At 32.5% G+C, this 21738-nt stretch overlaps 1 protein-coding gene across 1 annotated transcript; it reads left to right on the forward strand.

Moving 5' to 3' along the window:
• Window positions 1-12760: 12760 nt before the first annotated feature.
• LOC143055085 (uncharacterized) lies at window positions 12761-16456 on the forward strand. Its single transcript, XM_076228234.1, has 2 exons — window positions 12761-13094; window positions 14356-16456. The coding sequence occupies exons 1-2, from the start codon at window positions 12764-12766 to the stop codon at window positions 16323-16325; spliced, it is 2301 nt and encodes a 766-aa protein (XP_076084349.1). The 5' UTR covers window positions 12761-12763; the 3' UTR covers window positions 16326-16456.
• Window positions 16457-21738: the final 5282 nt, after the last annotated feature.

The following is a 21738-nucleotide window of genomic DNA, read 5'->3' on the forward strand; positions in this document are numbered from 1 at the left end:
CTAGTCGAGCAGGACTCCTAGACAAATATAATATGTTAGCTTTGCCAGGAACATCCCCACACAACAAGATTAAAGATGTCACCAGAACCGTTATGAAGAACCATTTTTATCTGTACGAACATTTAAGATTGATAGCCATCAATGGGATTAAGCCGGATCTTTCCACTACTTTCATGCTGAACATGCTGGAAAAAGCAAGCACTAGTCGCGATACATCTACAGACCACATTTGCCATGCCTTGGATAAGGCTGGCATTCCCTTACGATTGGACGTTTGAATTCGATTCATATAAAGTTGCTGAACATTACATTTGCATATATGGGAACATTATATCAATTATTTTGGACTTTAAACTGAAACTAATATCGTCCGTTTCTGCAGTTATAGAAGATTACAGATTATGAACACTTGAATATGAAATCATCAATGTGACAATGAGGGGTAGATTTTACTTGATATTGAAATTTGTTGTTATATGAAATGCATTTATGATATATGTATGTATAAGGATTTCGTGTGCAGCACGAATCAGGCATACAGTAGCCTATCATATGTTATATGAGTAAGATTATATCAGCTGGGTCTGATATAATAAGTGAACTCAAGGCTTTGAATAGGTATTCTGCTATAGGTATTCTTGCTACACGTAACAATTTAAGGTCGAATGGACAGACAACACAATGGCAATATCTTTCTTTATTTAACAATGGCTGATCATACTGTATGCATTGAGTTGTGTTGTACAAGAAACGAGTGTAATATTTATTGAATTCGGGAGAATTCCACCACTTTAAGGTGGGGAGGGTGTAATGTGTAGGGTGTACCCCCCCCCTGACATTTTGTTTAATCTTTGGAAATCAACATTTCCATTTATTTTTCATGTTTTGCCAATTTACAAGTTCTTGTTGATAATGTTTGGCTAAGGCCCTTTGTAATGTTGAGATATATAATGATTTTTCTTGTTGCAAGCCAGGAAATAGTTTCAATGGAAATATTTCATAATTTGTTTACTTGTTCAGAAGTTCAAAGTTAGTCATGTTTGTTGTTTCTTTTCATAAATTTCACAGGGCTTAAAATCGTATAAAAGTAAAAGCCGTACCATTTCCACGTTTAACTGCTGCTATATTTTTGTAATACTTATCTTTACATGTTTTATATCAGAAGTAAAATAGAATTTTATTGATTCTCAGCTGATCTAAATCGATCGCCATGTAAACAAAGTCACATGACCGTCTAGACGTCTAGGGATTCGTCTGTCTATGTATTTCTTTGAGATTTTAGTATTTTTGCAAGATCAGTAAACTTTGAAACATGAAATTCAATTAACAATTTACTGTTATAATTATGTATCTAAATGATATGAATGTGTCGCCCTTGGGTTATTTTTGCACTAAGCCTGTTTACAATGATTACGCCATTTTTGTATGAAAGCGCTTTACCCCAAACCATGCTTTGCTTGCCCGATTAAAATTTACGTAATGTACGACGTTCTAACCTATAATCCCGCTTTCCTTAAAGTCGTAGATAATCAAGCGCCACACCCGGGCAAGCTGTTAACTCTTAAGTAACTCCAAATTCATGATTAAAGATAAAAACCGGCTGTCAGTTCCTACCTTGTCCAGTTACCCCAGTGTGTTAATAATGTAATCCTGCAGTTATTCCCCATCACATCGACCTTTCTAACCATAGATAATTAACAAGAGACCATATATTAGGATTTTACTACGATAAACTGTTATTTTCGGCCTGACATAATTAGTTACACTGATGTGCCAATTGTTGGTATTTAGATGTTCCAGTCCCAATTTGGATGTGCCATCACAATATTAAATATAGATTTTTCTTACCCTGATTTATCCATGCTTCATCACCAGGCTCAGTCAAGGGTGACTTAGTTATATAAAAAATGTTAGAATAATATATCTTATTCCTGTATTTTACCATATTATTATATTTATGTGTTAATAAATATATTTAGTCCTGTGGATTATGCATTATTGTTAGTGAAATAGAAATCTCCAGTAAATGGTAAATCAACTTACAATATCGAAATGAGCAAAGACTGGTTTCCTGACTAGGAATGGATCCTTCTGTGCATTAATCATTTTAGTGTTGGTACACTAAACTTCATAAGAGTAGGATTATACGTTTTGGGCAGTTTTCTTGTGGCTGGGCAGATATTTCTCTGTTACAGGTAGGCACAATTGGTCCATAATGGCTTACCATCCAGACACATATATATACACGTTTAAAATTGGTTAATGCTGCAACCTTTACGGAGACTTACCCAAATGATATAATTATATTGAAGCCTACCCCAGGTCCCTTACAATACATATTTGGCATATTCTTCTTATATAAAGATTTATAAAAAAAAATGTATTTATTTCAATTACTAAAAGTAGTTCCTACGATATTGAATGAAAAACAAATGTTTATCCATAGTTCAAGGAAGATTTATATTTCATTTTTATTTTCGGGGCTTTTTATAGCTTACTTTCACGGTTTTTTTTTGTTTGTTCATTGCTCTTAGTGACATTTAGTTGTTTAAATTTGAAGGCATGTAGATACTTTTGGAGAGATGAATCATTGACAATCATACCACATCTGCAATCATTCTAAAAACTGTAAAAACTGCTTAATCTTTGTTTTTATTTTTTATCTACATTGTACACGCGTTTTCCTTAAACAATGTTGAATAGCTTTATTTGACTGATGACAGATAAAGGAAACAGTAGCTATAGTATACCGCTGTTCAAACTCATAAATCCATGGACAAAAAACAAAATCGGGGTAAAAAACTAAAACTGAGGGAAACGCATTAAATATAAGAGGAGAACAACAACACAGCACTACAATGTAACACACACAGAAACAGACCAAGCATCAGACAAAATCCCACGACAATAACAAATATAACATCAACACCAAATACATGAATTTGGGATAGATAAGTACCGTGACACGTCTTATCGCAATCTGAATTTACACTGGATTTTGCTGTTATATGTATCAGTAATAAACCGATTTGCGATTTCGACTCTCTACAAATAAAGTCATCCTATGACATGTACAAGTATGAGTACGAGGAAAAATCAAAAACATCGAAAAATTAAAAAACAAACTATAATTATCACATTTTTTTTGATTTTCCTTTATTGTATTTCCTAACAGTACAGGTCAACTAGTATCAAACACTTATGATGATTATCTTTGCATCTTTTTGTTAAACTTTGAATCAATGAAAATTTCTCAAGGACGAGTATTGTAAATTTTCAGCAGAAAGTTTTTCTTCTTTCGTTTTCATTTTCCTACAATTGAAGTGATAAATCACATACGATGTGTGATAGACAGAGGTTAGAACTGTGATGCATGTCTATTGAGCAAAAGGAAAGATTTCTCTCATTTCAGAAATAATTTCAAAATACTGAACTCAGGGGAAAAATAAAAACAGAAAGTCTCTAAATAAATGGAAAAATCAAAAGCTGAAACATATCAAATGAATGGATAACAATTGTCATATTCCTGATTTGGTGTGGTCATTTTCTTACGTAGAAAATGATGGATAGTCATTTAATCTCAGATAAAAAAACGCATTTTATTTACAACTTTATTTACTTCTCTATCACGTCAAAACCTAATTACATTGCATTAATAAGAAAACATGGATATATTGCTCCTACTGTACGTGTCAATCACAACAAATCATTAGCAAACATACCATATTGCATTATAGTTATTTCTCTGTTTGTGGTTTGAACATGAACAAAACGTACTACAAAGTGTGTCACTATTACACAATCATGTATAATCGCATAACGTTCATCAGGTACAACAGATAAGATATAACGCATTTAATGGACTGTTTCAATTTTGTGAAATGTCAATTTCTATGAAACACTTTTTTCCACAATCATAGGTTCATTTAGTGTTACAATTAAAATATCCATCAATTGATCAATTCAAGTTGTACTTTAAAAAAACATATTAGGTCAATGTCGTAAAGATGTCAACTTTAGTATATTCCGCAAAACAATGGGGAAGGGATCGGCAGTACATTTGGATAACAATACGAATCTACCGGAGAAAGATAGAGAGCATTCATCGGCAAATAGAACATTTCCCCTTTAATCTTCCTGCCTAATATTTTAATATCATGGACAGGAAGAGATACATGTACTCAAAAATACAAGGCAATGACGTGATGTATCAGTGCAGTAACGTCACATGTTCCTGTCCATCCGATTTCGATTTAAATTTATCAATGAAATGCACATGGCTTCATTCTTACAACCAAACAACGAACCAAACGTTTTGAACGCGTTAGAGTAGTTTTACTTATTATTTCATTGAACTTCTTATTCTTTACAAAAAACATAGAGTGCAAAAAGATTGCCGATAAAAAGAAAAATAGTATTTTTTTGGTTTGATACTGACTTCATCAGCTCTAATATCATCTCGCCCTAGCGAGCTCGCTTGATATTCTTGCCAGTAAAGTCAGTAACAAAAACAAATGCCATTATTCTCTATCTAATTCACCATTCCTATTGTTTTCGAGAAATGTATAAAAGTAAAAATGGAGTGTGATTTCGAGGGATAACTTGCAAAGATGGGTTTTCGTTAAGTCCATTGATATAAGTGTTTTGCACTGTTAATCATAATTTCAATCTCTTTGTTTTAATAAAAACAATAAAAGATAGCATCGGAACAAGTGCTTAACAAATCGCTTACCAGGAAGTTTGACTTTCTGTTTTAGCTTCCGTAAAACATTTTTAATAATATCTTTGAATGTTTAACATTTCTATTTTCGGGACCTTTTATGGCTTACTAACGCTGTTTCTGTTTGCGAATTTTTGGTTGCAGTACAGTGATCTTTAATTAATATTTGTTGCAGTTTTAAGTAATGGGTTGTGGTGGAGAGTTGTCTTATTGACAATCATACGGCATCATTTTTTATTGTTTCTAAAAACTGTAAAATGGTACCTTTGTTAACTATTTACATTACTGGGTCGATGCCACTGCTTTTCGAGGGTATCACCTACTGGGTAGTCAGCACTTCAGTGTTGACATACATGTCAATTATATGGTCATTTTAATAAATTTCCTATATTCAAAACAAAGGATTTTCTTATCTCAGGAATATATTACCTTAGCCGTTTTTGGAATTTTGTGTCCTCAATGCTCTTCAACTTTATACTTGTTTGACTTTATAACTATTTTAATCTGAGCGTCACTGATGATTCTTATGTAGAGTAATCGTGCGTCTGGCGTATTAAGTTATAATCCTGGTACCTTTGATAACTAATCCATATGAATTTTACCTTCATGCGTTTTCCCTAGATTAGTTAGTATTTTGTTTGTAAGCGTAGCTATCTTAAAAAAAAAAATCAAAAACATCGCAAAATGACCAAAGCCATATTTAAGACTTAATCACTTATTTTTAGTTTCTGACAGTCGAACTAGTATTTAAAAAGGTTAAACAATTAAACTAATTATCTTTTCATCTCTTTGTTAAATTATTAGCCAAATAAAATTTCATCAAGACTGTACGTGCATGTATCTCCTTTGAAGGTAAGGTATGATTTACCCATTACAGTTATTATTGTCAGAAAACCCCATTCTATTTATAGCTGTATTCACTATTGTGTTACGGCAAATAATTTTGGCAGCATTATAATAATAGAATATGAATATTTTAGTCTAACATCAATTGTACAATAAAAACCAATTAACGTTGGTCTTCTTCAAATTTATGTCGGTTTTGTTTTAGTTTTAATTGTTTATTATGTGAGGTTTGTAAAATATACCCCATTAAATGTACACGACATTTGAGAATAACAAGAAAATAGAAAAGTGACTTACTTAATTTGGTCAGGATATTAATTTGTTTGTTTGAATAAATGCAACACAAGATATCATCAACATCAACAAGTGCTTTATAATTCTTTAACCAGGATATTTTTCTTTCTGATTCAGCCTCCTTAAACAACAGCTGTTAGTAATTCATTCGATATTGAGGTAATAAGAAACACATGTTTAAAAAGGAATTCAAGAAAGTTTTTTTCCCTTTAAATTGTTTAACATTTTTTTCGGGGACATTATTAGTTTAACCCGGTAAATGTTTGATGATTTTAAAAGCTGTGCGGTTTCCTGGTTGTGTTAATAATCTATGGCATGTGGGATCCTGTAGAGAATTGTATCATTACCTAATCATCATGATCATACGACATATTGGTATGTTTCTGAAAACTGTTAAAAACAGTTTAGTCCAATATTACATTTATCTACAAGCGTTTTCTCTCTTAAAGAAAAGGTAAGCTTTGTTTCATTACATAAAATTGAATAAAATATCAGGTGTTTTTCATTGCAGCAAATGTATCTTCATTAAGGGAAGGTAAAGGTTTATATCATTGCAGTAAATGTATCTGCTTTGAAGGAAAAGTAAGGTTCATCTCATTGTAGTTAATGTATCTCCATTGAAGGACATGTCAAGATCACCTCATTGCAGTAAGATAATATTTATCTCGTTTCAGTAAATGTTATAAGAAATCAAATACTCATTACAATGATAACTTTATTCACAATTTTAGTAGGAAAGCTGTAGAACATTTTATTGATTGTTTCATGTGGTTTTCTGGAATATTTTAATTACAGTAAAAGTGAATAAAGGTTTTGAAAGATGATTCATAAAGATAGGTGTCCGTTAAGTCCATTGGTATAAGTGTTTTATACTGTTAATAAGGATTTTAATCTGTTTGTCTTGATACAAACGATAAGAGATATCATCTGAACAAGTGCTTTACAATAGGTTAACCAGGAAGTTTTTTCTCGTGTCATTAACTTCTTTAAATGACGCATGAGATATAGAGGTAGTAATCAACAAATATTTATTCAGAGTTTCAATTGAAGTTGTTTTTTTTTTTTTTTGAATGGTTGTACATTTTATGTTCGAGACCTTTATAGGTTACTGACGAATTATGGGTTTTCGCATTGTTGAAGGCTAAAATCATTATATGATTAAATGGATTTTTTGTAGAGTTTTTTTGTGAATAAAGTCGACCAAATCACTCACAAACAAATGAAAATTCGAAGGACTTATATGCTATGTTTTTTTGTGACTTGGTCCAGTTTATTCACATATACATTCCTTTAAAAATGCATTTAATCCTTATACTTATTTAGAATTGGAAATCAGGATTCAATTTCTCATCTTTCGAACGTAAACTGTATATTTGTGTCATTGAATTGGCCTGACATATGAATATTTTGTTGGTTAGCGCTAGGGGTGCTAGGATGATTTAAAAAAAAAAGCTGGAACGAATAGAGTGAAAAAAAAAGGCAGAACACAGAATACTTCCTTAACGTAGAGTGAACATGAATTTTATTAACGTCGAGTCTGATTGTGTTATTATCGCAGCTATCTTGTAAACATTAGTTACGAAAAGAACCGGCTAACGTCATCTATCAAAAATATCGACCTCAAGAACAACTACCGGAAGTCCTTTCTATCAATCATATCTATGTTTTCCCTTATATTTAAATTATATCAGATTTATTAACACATAAGGTTGATGGTGGTGAGTATTATCGTTGACATTGATACCACATTTTTGTTTTATGTTTTTCAAGAGTCTAATATTATTTTATTTATCCCTATGGCTTTTCCCCTATATTGCTGTATTTCACTGATGACATGTTTTTTTTTTTTTAATGTTATATGTAAGGATATCGAATTGCATAACGAAAAGCAACACATCAAAATAATATCATCTTAGTAACACAAGGAAAATCGAAACATTGCAATATAAAATAAACATAATTGTAAGTCTTGTGTCACTTCATTTTATTTCCTTATAAAAGTTGAACTAGTATTAAACACTTAATATGACAATTATCATGCTATCTCTTTGTTTATGAAAATTTCCTCACTTGTAAATTCCCTCAAGGAAGTTTTTCAGCATTCGTTTTCATCTTTCTACAATCACAGGTTTAAATTATAGAAGTGTTATGGTTGGTAGAGGTTACGACTATTGATGTATCTCAAATGAAGGAAATACAAAGTTTATCTCAAGTCCAGCAGATAGGCGAATAATTTTGCACTTTGTGTTAAAAACGTAAAATTTGATAGAAACCTAGTTTGGACCATTCTAAACAAAATAAGATATGGAGGCAAGCTAAATTTTACCCACTTCCGGTTTTATCATCAAAATGGCGGACATGCATTTAATAACTGATTAATGTTTTTTTAATTCTCACAACTGGAAGCCAAAGTTTGTTTTGTAGACTATAATGTTATTGTGTATTCATGGGTTATTTTTTCCAAATTTTGTCACTTCCTGTCAAAAATATCACAAGAAAACATAATTTAGAGACAAAATACATATGTTTAATAAAAAAAAAATGTAATGTTATCAAAATACGGTTGAATATCATTGACCTTCTCTGATATATTTGTTCAATCATACACGAGATATAGCGAATCGTTCGAATAATTGCGTAATAGTGGTTCCGACATTCAGAATACTCGCCTGGGTTGCCTTCAATATCGTAGCGGCTACATATGGCGATGTAAATTTATGACTATTGAACGTGTAGCTAGCCTTGCTGCGACAAAGATATTGATAGCAGCTAGGCTACCTACTCGTTCAGTAGACAAACATCAACTTAGCACTACGTAGCTGCTACGATATTGAACGCAACCCTGGTTTCTCATTACGGTGAATGCTTTTGTGACAGCCTTTATATGCCATCCATATATCCCATCCTGTTTTGTTTCCGTAACCTGCGATCGATGCCACAGTGTCGAATACAGTGAATGCATGGAAAATAGGCAATGAATATAATATTTCTTGTCCTAAAAAGTTAGAAAACTGATTAATCGAAATGTATCCGAAGTGTTTTCCAGTTCTAAAGCAACCCATAGATATCAGCTGCATTTGTCAAATGAAAGCAGGACACAACAAGTACTAATACATCGGTATCAACTGTAGCAATAATTCTCTTCCCGAAAATGTGTTCATCCATCAGTTAATTTGACAGAAAATGAATAAGCTCTGTTTTGTTTTTATCTACATGTGAGAAGCTCTATCAGTTTTGTGGTTAGCATGTTTGCCTTTGACAACGTCTCCTTGTACCGTCAATTTTTATATTGTCTACAATAGTAACATCTTGTCAATGGTTCTGAAGACTTAGTATTAAAGTAAATCAGACTGAATGCTGGTGGATGGGTGTGATTTTCCTGTTTAAAGAAGTCGTCCAAGTTTCCTCTTAGATAAACTTTTCATACTGGTAACTATTTCTATTCAACGTACGACAAATAGTACCACCAACTGCTGAGGGAGCTATATTTTTAATTGGTATATATAAAAAGTAGCTCGTTGCTGTCTTCAAGAAATTGATTTCCTAACTATTCTACCACAGAAGCTACATCATGGATAAACGACATTTGAGCACTTAGTTTCTCCTCAAGGTTAGTTGTGTCCTCTTTATCAAGAAATCGATATATGACTGTCTCTCTGGCATCTTTCGCTCCTCTTCTAAAACTCAGGACTCTGGGTTTTCTGTTACCAGTGCCTCTATTTGACTTAACAACATATTTATTTCATGTTTTCTGTCTGACAGTGAACCATTATTCTTAGGTGCATATGTAAGGGGTTTCTTTAAATGCATGATGACGGATCTTTGGAGAGTTAACGTTCAGGATTCGTTTGTAGCTGTTGAGTATTAACATATAAGCAATCGTTAGTGTTTCTTGCTAATAAGAGTCGGTTGTTATATCTTGTCCATACAACACCATACTTACAAGAGATCTTTGAACAGAATTCTCCCGACAGTGCACGGGAAACTATTGTCAAACCCAAATATAACAATAAAGATGTTGCTGCGAACAATTATTACTGCTTTATAAATCTGCATTTAGTTTGTGTCAAAGTCATCATTACTTGCTTTCTGAACCGGAGGTCATACATCATGTTTGAGGCAAGTTAATTCTCTCTCCCTTGTTTTTATTCCTAATACCAGGTAAATAAGCAAGCATGATATGTAAGAAGTTGTTGTATAGTGTCATTGAGACAACTATCCATTCAAGTCAAACATGTGAAAGCTCTCACACAGGCAAACAACCCATAGTTGTAAAATGTAAGAAGTTTTTTCTGTTATCTTGTACTATGCACTCTCTCTTTAATGTCGACAACTAAATTCCTTATTCGCCTAGACAAAAACCCGACATCTTGAATACTAGTGCAAAATCTTCATCGATTATGGAATCTTCAATGTAGCTGATGAACTCAGCTAATGCGATTCCATGGCTTATTCGTGTGTCTCTTCCTTATTCTGTCTCATCTTCACTAGAAACTCTTGATGCCTGCCGATAAAGATTAGCAAGACATTGGACATGATATTGCGTTTCTTGTATAATAAAGTCCCCAGCATTAATCTTCTCTTATAAAGTTGTGTACTGAAGCTTTAGTACACATTGCCGAAAAGGGGATATCACCATTACTTGTTGTTTATTCGTGGAGGTTTTAATCTGATTTATACGAACAACAAAAGTAAGATATACATTTTTTCATTGCTACTGTTCATGGTAAGCTGGTGCGGGTGAGTTTCCGATTGCCTTTTTTTATTTTACATAGCATCTGTATGCTTTTGATGTCTTATTTTAGCTCATTTTAGTTCTGTGTTCAGATGGCAGGTCTTACTGGTTTTTTTTGTGCATAGTACGATGAAGACCACTGCAATCAAACAGATTGGTCGTAAATGGTAAACATGGAAGTTTTTTGTATTAAACGATATTTTTCGCCAAAGTTACTTATCCGGCACAAATATTGATACACTTTGCGGGTGTAGGGCATTGCAGCTATTCGTCTGTCATATGTTGACAAATTATACATTTAACATTGAGAATGGAAATGGGGAATAGGTCAAAGAGAAAACCAACTGATTAAAGAGCAGACAACAGCCGAATGCAACCAATGGATGTTCAATGCAGCGAGAAATTCCCGCATGCGGGGATGATCCTCAGCTGGTCACTATACAAAATTGTGTACTAGTTCAGTAAAAATGGATGTTACACTTAACTCTAAAACATATAAATGAACTAAAATAAAGTCCAGGCAACCTCTTCAACATTGACAACGATGTAGGAACAACACAAACAGTCATACTATTGCAAAGGTTCTTATTCTATTTTGTTTAATTGTCAGATTTTTAAAATGCCTAAACAAACTGAAGGCTGTGTTCACACTAGATGTTTCATACTATTAACCTGTTTACAGTTAGTTTCGTGTCATCAAACAAATTTTTGTGTTTTATCAGAGTCAAACACAATTGTAACTAAAACAAATAATGTTCTGTGCCTTACAATAACAGTTCTTTTGATTTTCGAGTACCTTAAGTGTGCTTAGGATTGCACGATTATGTAATCAGAACTTCGTAATGATAAAGGGAACAAGATCGAAAGGAATCAATATTTAGCGAGACAGAATTACGGCATTTGTCATATATCTGTCCTTTGTTAAAGGGGCACTAGCTACGAGATGCATAAAAAAATTAAAAGTATGATGTTTTTTTTGTTTAATTATCAATGAAGATAAAAAAAAAAGTGAAATCCAATTTACGATTAGCAGCCGGTATTGTTATTTTTTTTCAAATAAGCCAAGAAATATGGATGATGAGTGATTTTTTTCTAACCTTAAAATTGAAATCAAACAAACATAGTAAAATCCATTTACATCACGAGTTGGTTGACCGTTATGGAATAACCATTTCACAAATGATATCGGATATGTTCCTCACGTCGTAACTACAATCCCCTTCCCTTTCATGAATTTGACCTACCGAATTAGACTATTTACCGGATTTGTAATCACATAAGCAACACGACGGGTGCCGCATGTGGAGCAGGATCTGCTTACCCTTCCGGAGCACCTGAGATCACCCCTAGTTTTTGGTGGGGTTCGTGTTGTTTATTCTTTAGTTTCTATGTTGTGTCATGTGTACTATTGTTTTTCTGTTTGTCTTTTTCATTTTTAGCCATGGCGTTGTCAGTTTGTTTTAGATTTATGAGTTTGACTGTCCCTTTGGTATCTTTCGTCCCTCTTTTACACGAGGTCTTCTATCTATGCTGTCCATTCGTTTAATGTGTTTTATAATTTGATTTGATTTTCCAATTTGATAAGAGACTTTCCGTTTTGAATTCTTTTCTGAGTTCAGTATTTTTGGGATTTAACATTTTTATATATATTTATGTGTTAATGTTTGTATTGTTATATGTTACCGTCGGTTGTTTTCATTGGTAACTCTATAGTTAATTAGTTGGAATCTAGACAAAAATTCACATGAAACGATGCTACATATACCGGAGCCCCATACCCTGTAAATTGTTTCATTTGGACTTTTTATAATTTGGATAAAAGTTTTTAAATAGATATAAATCTAATATGATAATTTGAATGCCCTTTAGTACTGCACAAACTGTTTGACTATCTCTGAATATTGTGCATTTGTCAGTCCATATTGAGATTAATACCGCTTTTAGAATTAACATTTGTTTTAAAAACAGATCAGTTTGGTTGAGTTTTGGACTATGTCTTTGAAGTTATGACTGTATTCATTAACGTATAGAACCATGTTTATTCAATGGGCTTTTTCTTATGCATACTTTTAATCCTGGTACTTTTGATAACTATTAATACACTGCTCTTATAAAATCATATAAGTTTATAATTTAAAATCTTGGAAAATTTTATTTTTAGATTTATTATGGACACAAATCATACAAACCGGGAAAATGACGACAGACAACATATGTATAGCACAAGCAAAATTACATACTGGGAGAAATATGGCGTTAAACGTTTTCCTTACCGTGGAAAACGGAAATACACGCCATTGATTTACCAATCTGATGATGGAGGAATCATAATCTCAAACGATGTTTTCGGATTGACAATCAGACAGTTCGAACGAATGTATAAAGATTGTTTAGATAAAAGAAAAACACACGAAAGTTGGATAATGAATCTTAGATATCCTGACAAAGCTTCAAATGAATATCTGGAATACTTAAATAATTGTACAGACTGCAATAAAGGTAATTACTTTTTTTTGTCACAAAATAGAGAGTTGTGTCTTAAATTTTGATGTAGAACAAATATAGCAATAATCTTGAGATTTGATAAGATGAAAAAAACATGTGTTTAGAACCATAAGTCATAGCTATAGACAAACAGAGTCAGGACCGTATAATTCAGACGTTGTTTTTTGTTTTGTATATCATCATATTTATTTATTTGTGTTTGTTTATTTTTTCTTCACAAACAATCGATTGTTTCGCTTATTATGGCAAAGCCATTAAACACTTGCTTATTGTAATAGGTTCTGTTAATTTGGTGACTCATACTGCGACCTTTAGCTTTAAAACATCAACCTTAATTAATCTATGTTGGATAGTTGTCTCATTTATAATCATACAATATCTTCTTTTAAATTGACAACATCATGACCTGTTTCTCCTTTTTTTTTTCTTTTTTTTTTGTATAGATGGACTGTTGGTTTTCTTGTTTGAATGGTTTTACACTAATATGTGCTGGGGTCTTTTACGGCTTCCTCTTCGATGTGTTGAAGACCGTATTTTAAACTATAATAGTTTACTTTTACAAATTGTGACTTGAATTAAAAGTTGGCTCATTGGCACTAATGCCACATCTTCTTATATATGTGTACAAATAAAAAAAAAACATCCCATGAAAACTAATCTGAATATCACTAAAATTTGCGACTTGGAAGAAAACTGAAAACGAGATTTTCGTCTCCATAATACCTCTGCTAGGTAGTATTTTGATCAAAACAGTTGTTTGACATAAAACATAGTACTGCTTGAGACATGTTTATTCAATGATGTCAATAGAAGTACTAGTTCTTTGTGTAGAAAAACGTCCGTTTCAAATAACATTTACATTGTATCACATTGAAATTTTCTATAAACTACCGAATAGTAGTTCTTCATATTAAAATTAAGTAATAAACCGAGGGGTGAAATATCCAACAATACTGTTTTGTTCATTTTTTTCATTATGTAACCTATCTCGGGGTATGTTCTTATCTATAGCGAACGTCATTGATTCCTTTATTTTCGTGGATACCAATTTTCGTTGATTAAGGAAAACTTAAATGATCGATGATATTTAATTTCGTGGTTTTGACAAAGTCTGCATACAAGCCTATAGAAAACTTGTTATTCGTTGAACATTTAATTTCGTCGTTCACCTGTACCCACGAAAGCCACGAAAATTGTTATCCAACGAATAATAATTAATCCATAGTATATTTATATTTCTTTATTTATTTTATAGAGTATTTGTCTTGGACTGAAAATGGTTCTATAGAAAACCACTTGGTTAACCACCTTATAAGAACAATAGGTACTGAAATAGACATACGTAAAAGACAACTACTGTTTAGCTTACATGATAAAATATACAATAAAAGTGATGAAAATAAAACACAAATATCAAGTGGGAGTTTAGCAGAAGGATTGGATTTGCCAGGAAGTGACTTAGATATAATGTTTGTCGATGATATGGTAAACGTAACACGGACTGAAAGGAATATTAAACATCCGGTACAACGTACTGAAGTATTCATGGAGACAGATACTGATCATCCTGGATTTACTAGACTCAGATTAATAGCAGCAGGGAAAAGGGGAAATGTTTTTGTATCTAATGAATGTATTGTCAATACACAAACAGGTCAATATTTACCAACGTCTAACTTTGTAAATCGTATAAAGTTAGACGTCCAGGAGCAGAATTACTCAACACACGGTCCCTGCATATCAGATAAAAATCAAAATATAGATATTGCATTCTGCCTTAGAAGTAAATATTTGCCATATCAGGCCATGCCCTGGATATTGCGTTATCGACGGCAATGGCCCCCTAATGTCATTATTGACAGGATTATAAATTATGGTTGTTTAGTAGTACCTATAGGACCCAGGATTATGCTAAATTGTAATTTATTATGGAGAATATCTTTCTCAGTGGCAGATAAACAACTTGTACATTCGTTTAATTTCACCCAACTCTTGTGTTACGGTCTTCTTAAACTAACACTGAAACGTATCGTAAACAAAAACGACCATGTAAAAGATTTGCTGTGTTCTTACTTTTTGAAGACGGCTTTATTCTGGGTCTCAGAGGAAGTTGATATTGACACATTTCAATTACCTAAATTGTTTATTTGTTTTTCCCTCTGCCTGAATAAGCTGATATCATGGGTAAACAACTGTTACTGTCCGAACTATTTCATACCTGAACACAACATGTTCTTAGGAAAGATCAATAAATATAACAATAACTCACTACTCAGTGTACTCAGTAGTATAAGGTATAGTGGTATCAGTGGATTGATGCAGAATTTATTTCATTCTTATCCTTGTAAAAAAAGCTGTTATCCACCATATAGTGAAACCAGTGAACAATCAATACTAATGTTAGACTTCCTGTTTTACAGAATTTCTCATATGTTGATGGATGGTTCGGGAATGATATCAAATCTTACAAAAAAATATAGATTACTAAAATATATTGAATCTATACAAAATTCTGAATCGTCTACATTTAATATTGGTATTTGTAAGTTTCATTATGCGTCCATCAGTCAACAAGCTGCACAACTATTACCATCAGCAAATACAAATTATAACATACGCACAAGTTACCATAGACATTTACATGACGGTTTACAGAGGGATGCTCTGACAGGTTGGTTGTTATACGCGTCGTTTTATTATGTAACAGAACAGTACAATGTAACACTCAGACTTACAGAATACATTCTATCAATGAATTTACTCGATATGGTGCGTTTAGATCAATCCTACTACAATGAAGCAGATGTAGATAATTACAGACGTAATGTACATTCTTCAATGACACTGAATGCCAAGATGAAAAAAGCTGTTGTAGATAATGTCATATTCTTACAGCACTCATCATTAATACCACAAGAACTAGAGCTGGATGTAGAAGACGAATATTTCATAGTGTCACCCATTATAATGGCTCACTGTCTAAGCTTTCTATGCTATCATCATATTGGTGATACTTTCAACAGACAACAGGCGTTGCGTCATTTATGTTCACCACACATTGTGTCAACTACAGTATTATCTAATACATTTACACTAGTTGGAGTATGTTGTGAAATAGCCGGTTATAAGGACGTCGCTTTTCATTGTTATGAAGACGCTTTGCAAAGTGATGATTGTATATGTAGTTCAGCAGAAAAAAGGAAGTCAAGACTTTTAAACATTTAAATCAAAGTTGTATCGCTGCAATGCAAATGTATTCTCAAACAATACTATGATCTTTAAGGCCACAATTAATATGCTTATGTTATCGAACTTGACTATGTAAGGGGTGTTAGTCTTTTTTTAATTCACATTATATCGAGATACAAATAATGTATTGATACAATGTCGAAGAAACCTGATACATCTGTGTATGTACGTATGTATGCTGAAAATAAATGATATATAAATAATGTAATCTCTTAAAAAAGGAATGAAGGCGAAACAATATGCTAAACGGTTTATAGTCGGTACAATAATGTATTTGATTCGGGACTTTCCTTTTCTAATTTTCCTCGGAGTTCAGTATTTTAGTGATTTTACTTTTTGTTTCAATGTAGAGGAATTTTGATATGTACATATCAGGCTGGAAATAAATCATAAACTAATGTACTCTCTGCAAAACGACATGAAGGCGAAAGAATTTGATGAATGGTTTATATTTACTTATTATGTTTGTTTAACATACCATACAACATATATATATAAATGACGAGATATATTTGGATACATTCGCAAAGTGGAATTGGATAAATATAAGTTGCATTAACTTGTTTCCCAATCCACTATACATAAATATATGTTTTAACTTATCAACGGAAATGAAACAGTGATAATAATCGAAAGTAGTACTCGCTAAGCATGTGACATATGTACATGTCCGTTTCTAGACGTTACAAAACACTTTACATCATTCAAGTTTTTTTTTTATATTAATAAGTTGCAAATATGATACAAATGTTATTTAAACATAATGATACATGCCGATTTATCCGTATTTAAGATGATTTGATACAAATGTTATTTAAACATAATGATACATGCCGATTTATCCGTATTTAGGATGATTTGATACAAATGTTATTTAAACATAATGATACATGCCGATTTATCCGTATTTAAGATGATTTGATACAAATGTTATTTAAACATAATGATACATGCCGATTTATCCGTATTTAGGATGATTTGATACAAATGTTATTTAAACATAATGATACATGCCGATTTATCCGTATTTAGGATGATTTGATACAAATGTTATTTAAACATAATGATACATGCCGATTTATCCGTATTTAAGATGATTTGATACAAATGTTATTTAAACATAATGATACATGCCGATTTATCCGTATTTAGGATGATTTGATACAAATGTTATTTAAACATAATGATACATGCCGAGTTATCCGTATTTAAGATGATTTGATACAAATGTTATTTAAACATAATGATATATGCCGATTTATCCGTATTTAAGATGATTTGCTTATATCATTTGATAGATGAAGGTATGCTTCAATTTCCGTTAATGTAAATATGTAACACTGTTCAGCAGTATGTTTTCATCTCTTTAATTTATCAAAAGCACTAAAAGATATCATCTGAAAAAAGAGCTTAACAATTTGTTAACCCGGATAGCTTGTTTTACTCTTTTGTTTCAGCTTCTTTAAATGATTGCTCGTACTTATTCATGCGATATTGACTCTGTAATAAACAAATGTTCATCCATAATTCAAGGACGTTTTTTTTCTTTGATTTGTTTTCAATTTTTATTTTCGGGGCCTTTTATAACTAACACCCCATTCATACTTGTACGAAATTTAATCGACCTTTATTTGAATCGATCTCAAAAAGATTACTTCGCGTCTACATTTCATAATCTTATTTAATCCAGTGCGTTAACATCAATGTAAATATCACGGAAATTGATGAGACTGTCATCAAATTGAGAGGGTTAGCGTTATAAAACCAGGTTTAATCCACCATTTTCTTCATTTGAAAATGCTTGTACCAAGTCAGGAATATGACAGTTCTTGTTCATTCGTTTTTGATGCATTTTGTTATTTGATTTTGCCATGTGATTATGAACTTTCCGAATTGATTTTCCTCTAAGTTCAGTATTTTTGTGATTTTACTTTTTACACTACATCATAAAAAGAACCGGTCTGACCTTATTACCTTATATTTCGTAAACAAATAATCCTAAAAAAAAAGAATATTAAAGAAAGTTTTGCAGTCGCACATACTGCAAAGTGATGTAGAAAATAGTTTGCTCATTTGGATTTCGTATGGATTTATAAATCATTATTTTGGTTCATACATCACAAGTTATTGAAAAAGAAAAAAAAAGAACTACAAATGCGTTTGAAGATGGGGATTTGCAGCAAAGAAATATAACTTATCGATTTAGAGGATAATCCTTTAAACAGCAGAATCTATGTTTACTTTTCTTATTCCATCCATCGATTTGCGGCCGAACATTCGCTGATTTTCTTTATATCTAAATATAACGTTCAGGTATTTCACAACCAATAGTTTATGGTAATATTCTTAACAAAACACAAACATGTCAGTATTCAACTCAAAAGCTTACAAAACCTTTAAACAGACTTATTAAGAATTGATATAGTTACGATACTGTTGTCAGGTCATTAAAGATTGCATATTTTGGCTTTAATATTGATTCACTTATAGAGTCTTTGCATTGAAACTAAACACATTTATTTAAAAAAAAACAGTTATTGGCATGACACGGTTTATGTTCTTTTCATATATTTTATGATAGTAGTATAATAAACCCCTAACGAGAGGGATTCTGCCTGATATTCATATGATGAAGACATACTCTTTCAATCAGTTTAATTGAGGTCTGGAGCTGGCATGTTAGTTAACTGCTAGTAGTCTGTTGTTATTTATGTATTATTGTCATTTCATTTATTTTCTTTTGTTACATCTTTTGACATCGGACTCGGACTTCTCTTGAACTGAATTTTAATTTGCGTATTGTTATGCGTTTACTTTTCTACATTGGCTATAGGTATAGGGGGGGGTTGAGATCTCATTAATATGTTTAACCCCGCCGCAATTTTGCGCCTGTCCCAAGTCAGGAGCCTCTGGCCTTTGTTCGTCTTATATAATTTTTAATTTTAGTTTCTTGTGTATAATTCGGAGTTTAGTATGACGACCATTATCACTGTACTAGAATACATATTTTTAGGAGCCAGCTGAAGGACACGTACGGGTGCGGGAATTCTCGCTACATTGAAGACCCATTGATGGCATTCGGCTGGTGTCTGCTCTATGGTCGGGTTGTTGTCGCTTTGACACATTCCCCGTTTCCTTTCTCAATTTTATCTGAATAACGATCGATCTACTGGCATTGCATTGACTATAAATGCGAATATTAAAGTCTTACTTCAGCTTCACCTGTCTATATCACAACTAAACGTCAGTATTGGTATCATACGTGGTGTCCTTTCAATTCATATAGTGAGTCTTGTGTGGACGAGGCGCGTTTCTGGCGTTTTGACTGATGCCTTTTGTTAGCTATCATTCATGTATTTCTTTGTCTAATATGCTGTCTTATTTATTTGTATTGTAGTCCTGTAATATGTTGTTGTCACAAAACCAGGTTCAACCCACCATTTTTTTCTTTAAAATGTCCTGTACCAAGTCAGGAATATGGCCATTGTTATATTATAGTTCGTTTCTTTGTGTGTTACATTTCAACGTTGTGTTTCCGTTGTGCCGTTTAGTTTTTTTTATATTTGAGTGTGAATTGACATTACTATAAGACGTGCCACGGTACTTTTCTATCCCAAATTCATGTATTTGGTTTTGATGTGATAATTGTTATTCTCATCGGATTTTGTCTAATGCTCAGTCCGTTTCTTTGTGTGTTACATTTTGAAGGTGTGCCTCTTATATTGAATGCGTTTCGCTCAGTTTTAGTTTGTTGCCCCGATTTTGGTTTTTTGTTCATAGATTGACGAGTTTTGAACAGGGTATACTACTGTTGCCTTTATTTAGTATGAAATAAAATAACTAAATTACTGAACTGCGATGAAAATTCAAAACAAGCCAGTATATTTTTATAAGGTTTAGAAATCAGCTACTGCGGTTTTATTAAAAGGATAAGACCAGGGACAAATAATGATGATCATGCAACTCAAGGCATATAGTTGGTAAGTTATCTCAATATGACGTACATGTTTTAACTCATATTTCACTTTGAATTATTATAACGGCCTTTTACTGTTTGTCTCATATGCTAACTAAGCAAATCGCATTATTATTATTTATCCATTATTGGCTTGAACATGAACAAAATTTTATACAAAGTGTGTTACTAGAACACCTGTACATGTGTCATGTTTGTATCAAGTTTATTACGGTTGCGTTCAATATCGTAGTGGCTACAGATATTTTTGTCGACTGAATGAGTCGCTAGCCAAGCTTCTTTCAATATCTTAGCGAGCCTAGCTAAACGTTCAATTTTCATAAATCTACATAGCCCTATGTAGCCGCTACGATATTTAACGCAACCCAGGTACATTCAATAAGATATAAAGCATTCAATGGACTATTTCGTATGATTTTCTGGGAATAAATGTATAAAGTAAGAATTGAGTGGGATTTCGAAAGCTGATTCATGAATACATGTTTACGTTAAGTCTCTTGATTTGAGTGTTGTATACTGTTAATCAGGATTTGAATTGGTTTGTTTTAATAAAAACAATAAGTCTAAATAAGAAGATGTGGTATGATTGCCTATGAGACAACTGTCCACAAAACACAAAATGACACAGACATTAACAACTATAGGTCACCGTACGGCCTTCAACAATGAGCAAAGCCCATACCGCATAGTCAGCTATAAAAGGCCCCGATAAGACAATGTAAAACAATGCAAACGAGAAAACTAACGGCCTTATTTATGTAAAAAATGAATGAAAAACACATGTGTAACACATAAACAAAGGACAACCACTGAATTACAGGTTCCTGACTTGGGACAGGCACATACATAAATAATGTAGCGGGGTTAAACATGTTTGCGGGATCCCAATCCCCCCTAACTTGGGACAGTGGTATAACAGTACAACATAAGAACGAACTATAAAAATCAGTTGAAAAAGGCTTATCTCATCAGATGGACAATAATAAAAGTGGAAGGTATATCATATGAACAAGTGCTTTACAATTCTCTAACCAGGAAGTTTGTGTTCTCTCTCTTTGCTTAACTCCTTAAACGACAGCTATAAATATTTCAAGTGATGTAGAGGTAGACCGCAATAAATCCAAGACTCCAATGACTGTTTTCCTGTTGATTGTTTTACATGTTTCTTTTCGTGGCCTAATAGAGGTTTCCCGATTTACTACGTATCAGGTACGGTTGGTACGTAACGCAACCGTTTGTGCTGTTTTGGAGGTTTCATTTAATGCTAATATTCTTCATCATGATAAAACTAAAAGAATTGAAATGCGTGTTACAAAAAAACTAGTTTAACGATTTATTTGATAACGAGTTCCAAGTTTCTAGAACATATTGTTTATGATTCTTTATGGAATAACTAGGTAATGCATGAATAAA

This window comes from Mytilus galloprovincialis, chromosome 12, assembly GCF_965363235.1.
Source record: "Mytilus galloprovincialis chromosome 12, xbMytGall1.hap1.1, whole genome shotgun sequence".
In the NCBI taxonomy this organism is placed as follows: Eukaryota; Metazoa; Mollusca; class Bivalvia; order Mytilida; family Mytilidae; genus Mytilus; species Mytilus galloprovincialis.

What these genes read in the sequence shown, in the direction of transcription:
- LOC143055085 (XM_076228234.1), top strand. Translation starts at nt 12,764, where the DNA reads ATGGACACAAATCATACAAACCGGGAAAATGACGACAGACAACATATG. An exon ending in TTGTACAGACTGCAATAAAG is followed by an intron (nt 13,095 to 14,355) that starts GTAATTACTTTT and finishes TTTATTTTATAG; the next exon opens with AGTATTTGTCTTGGACTGAA.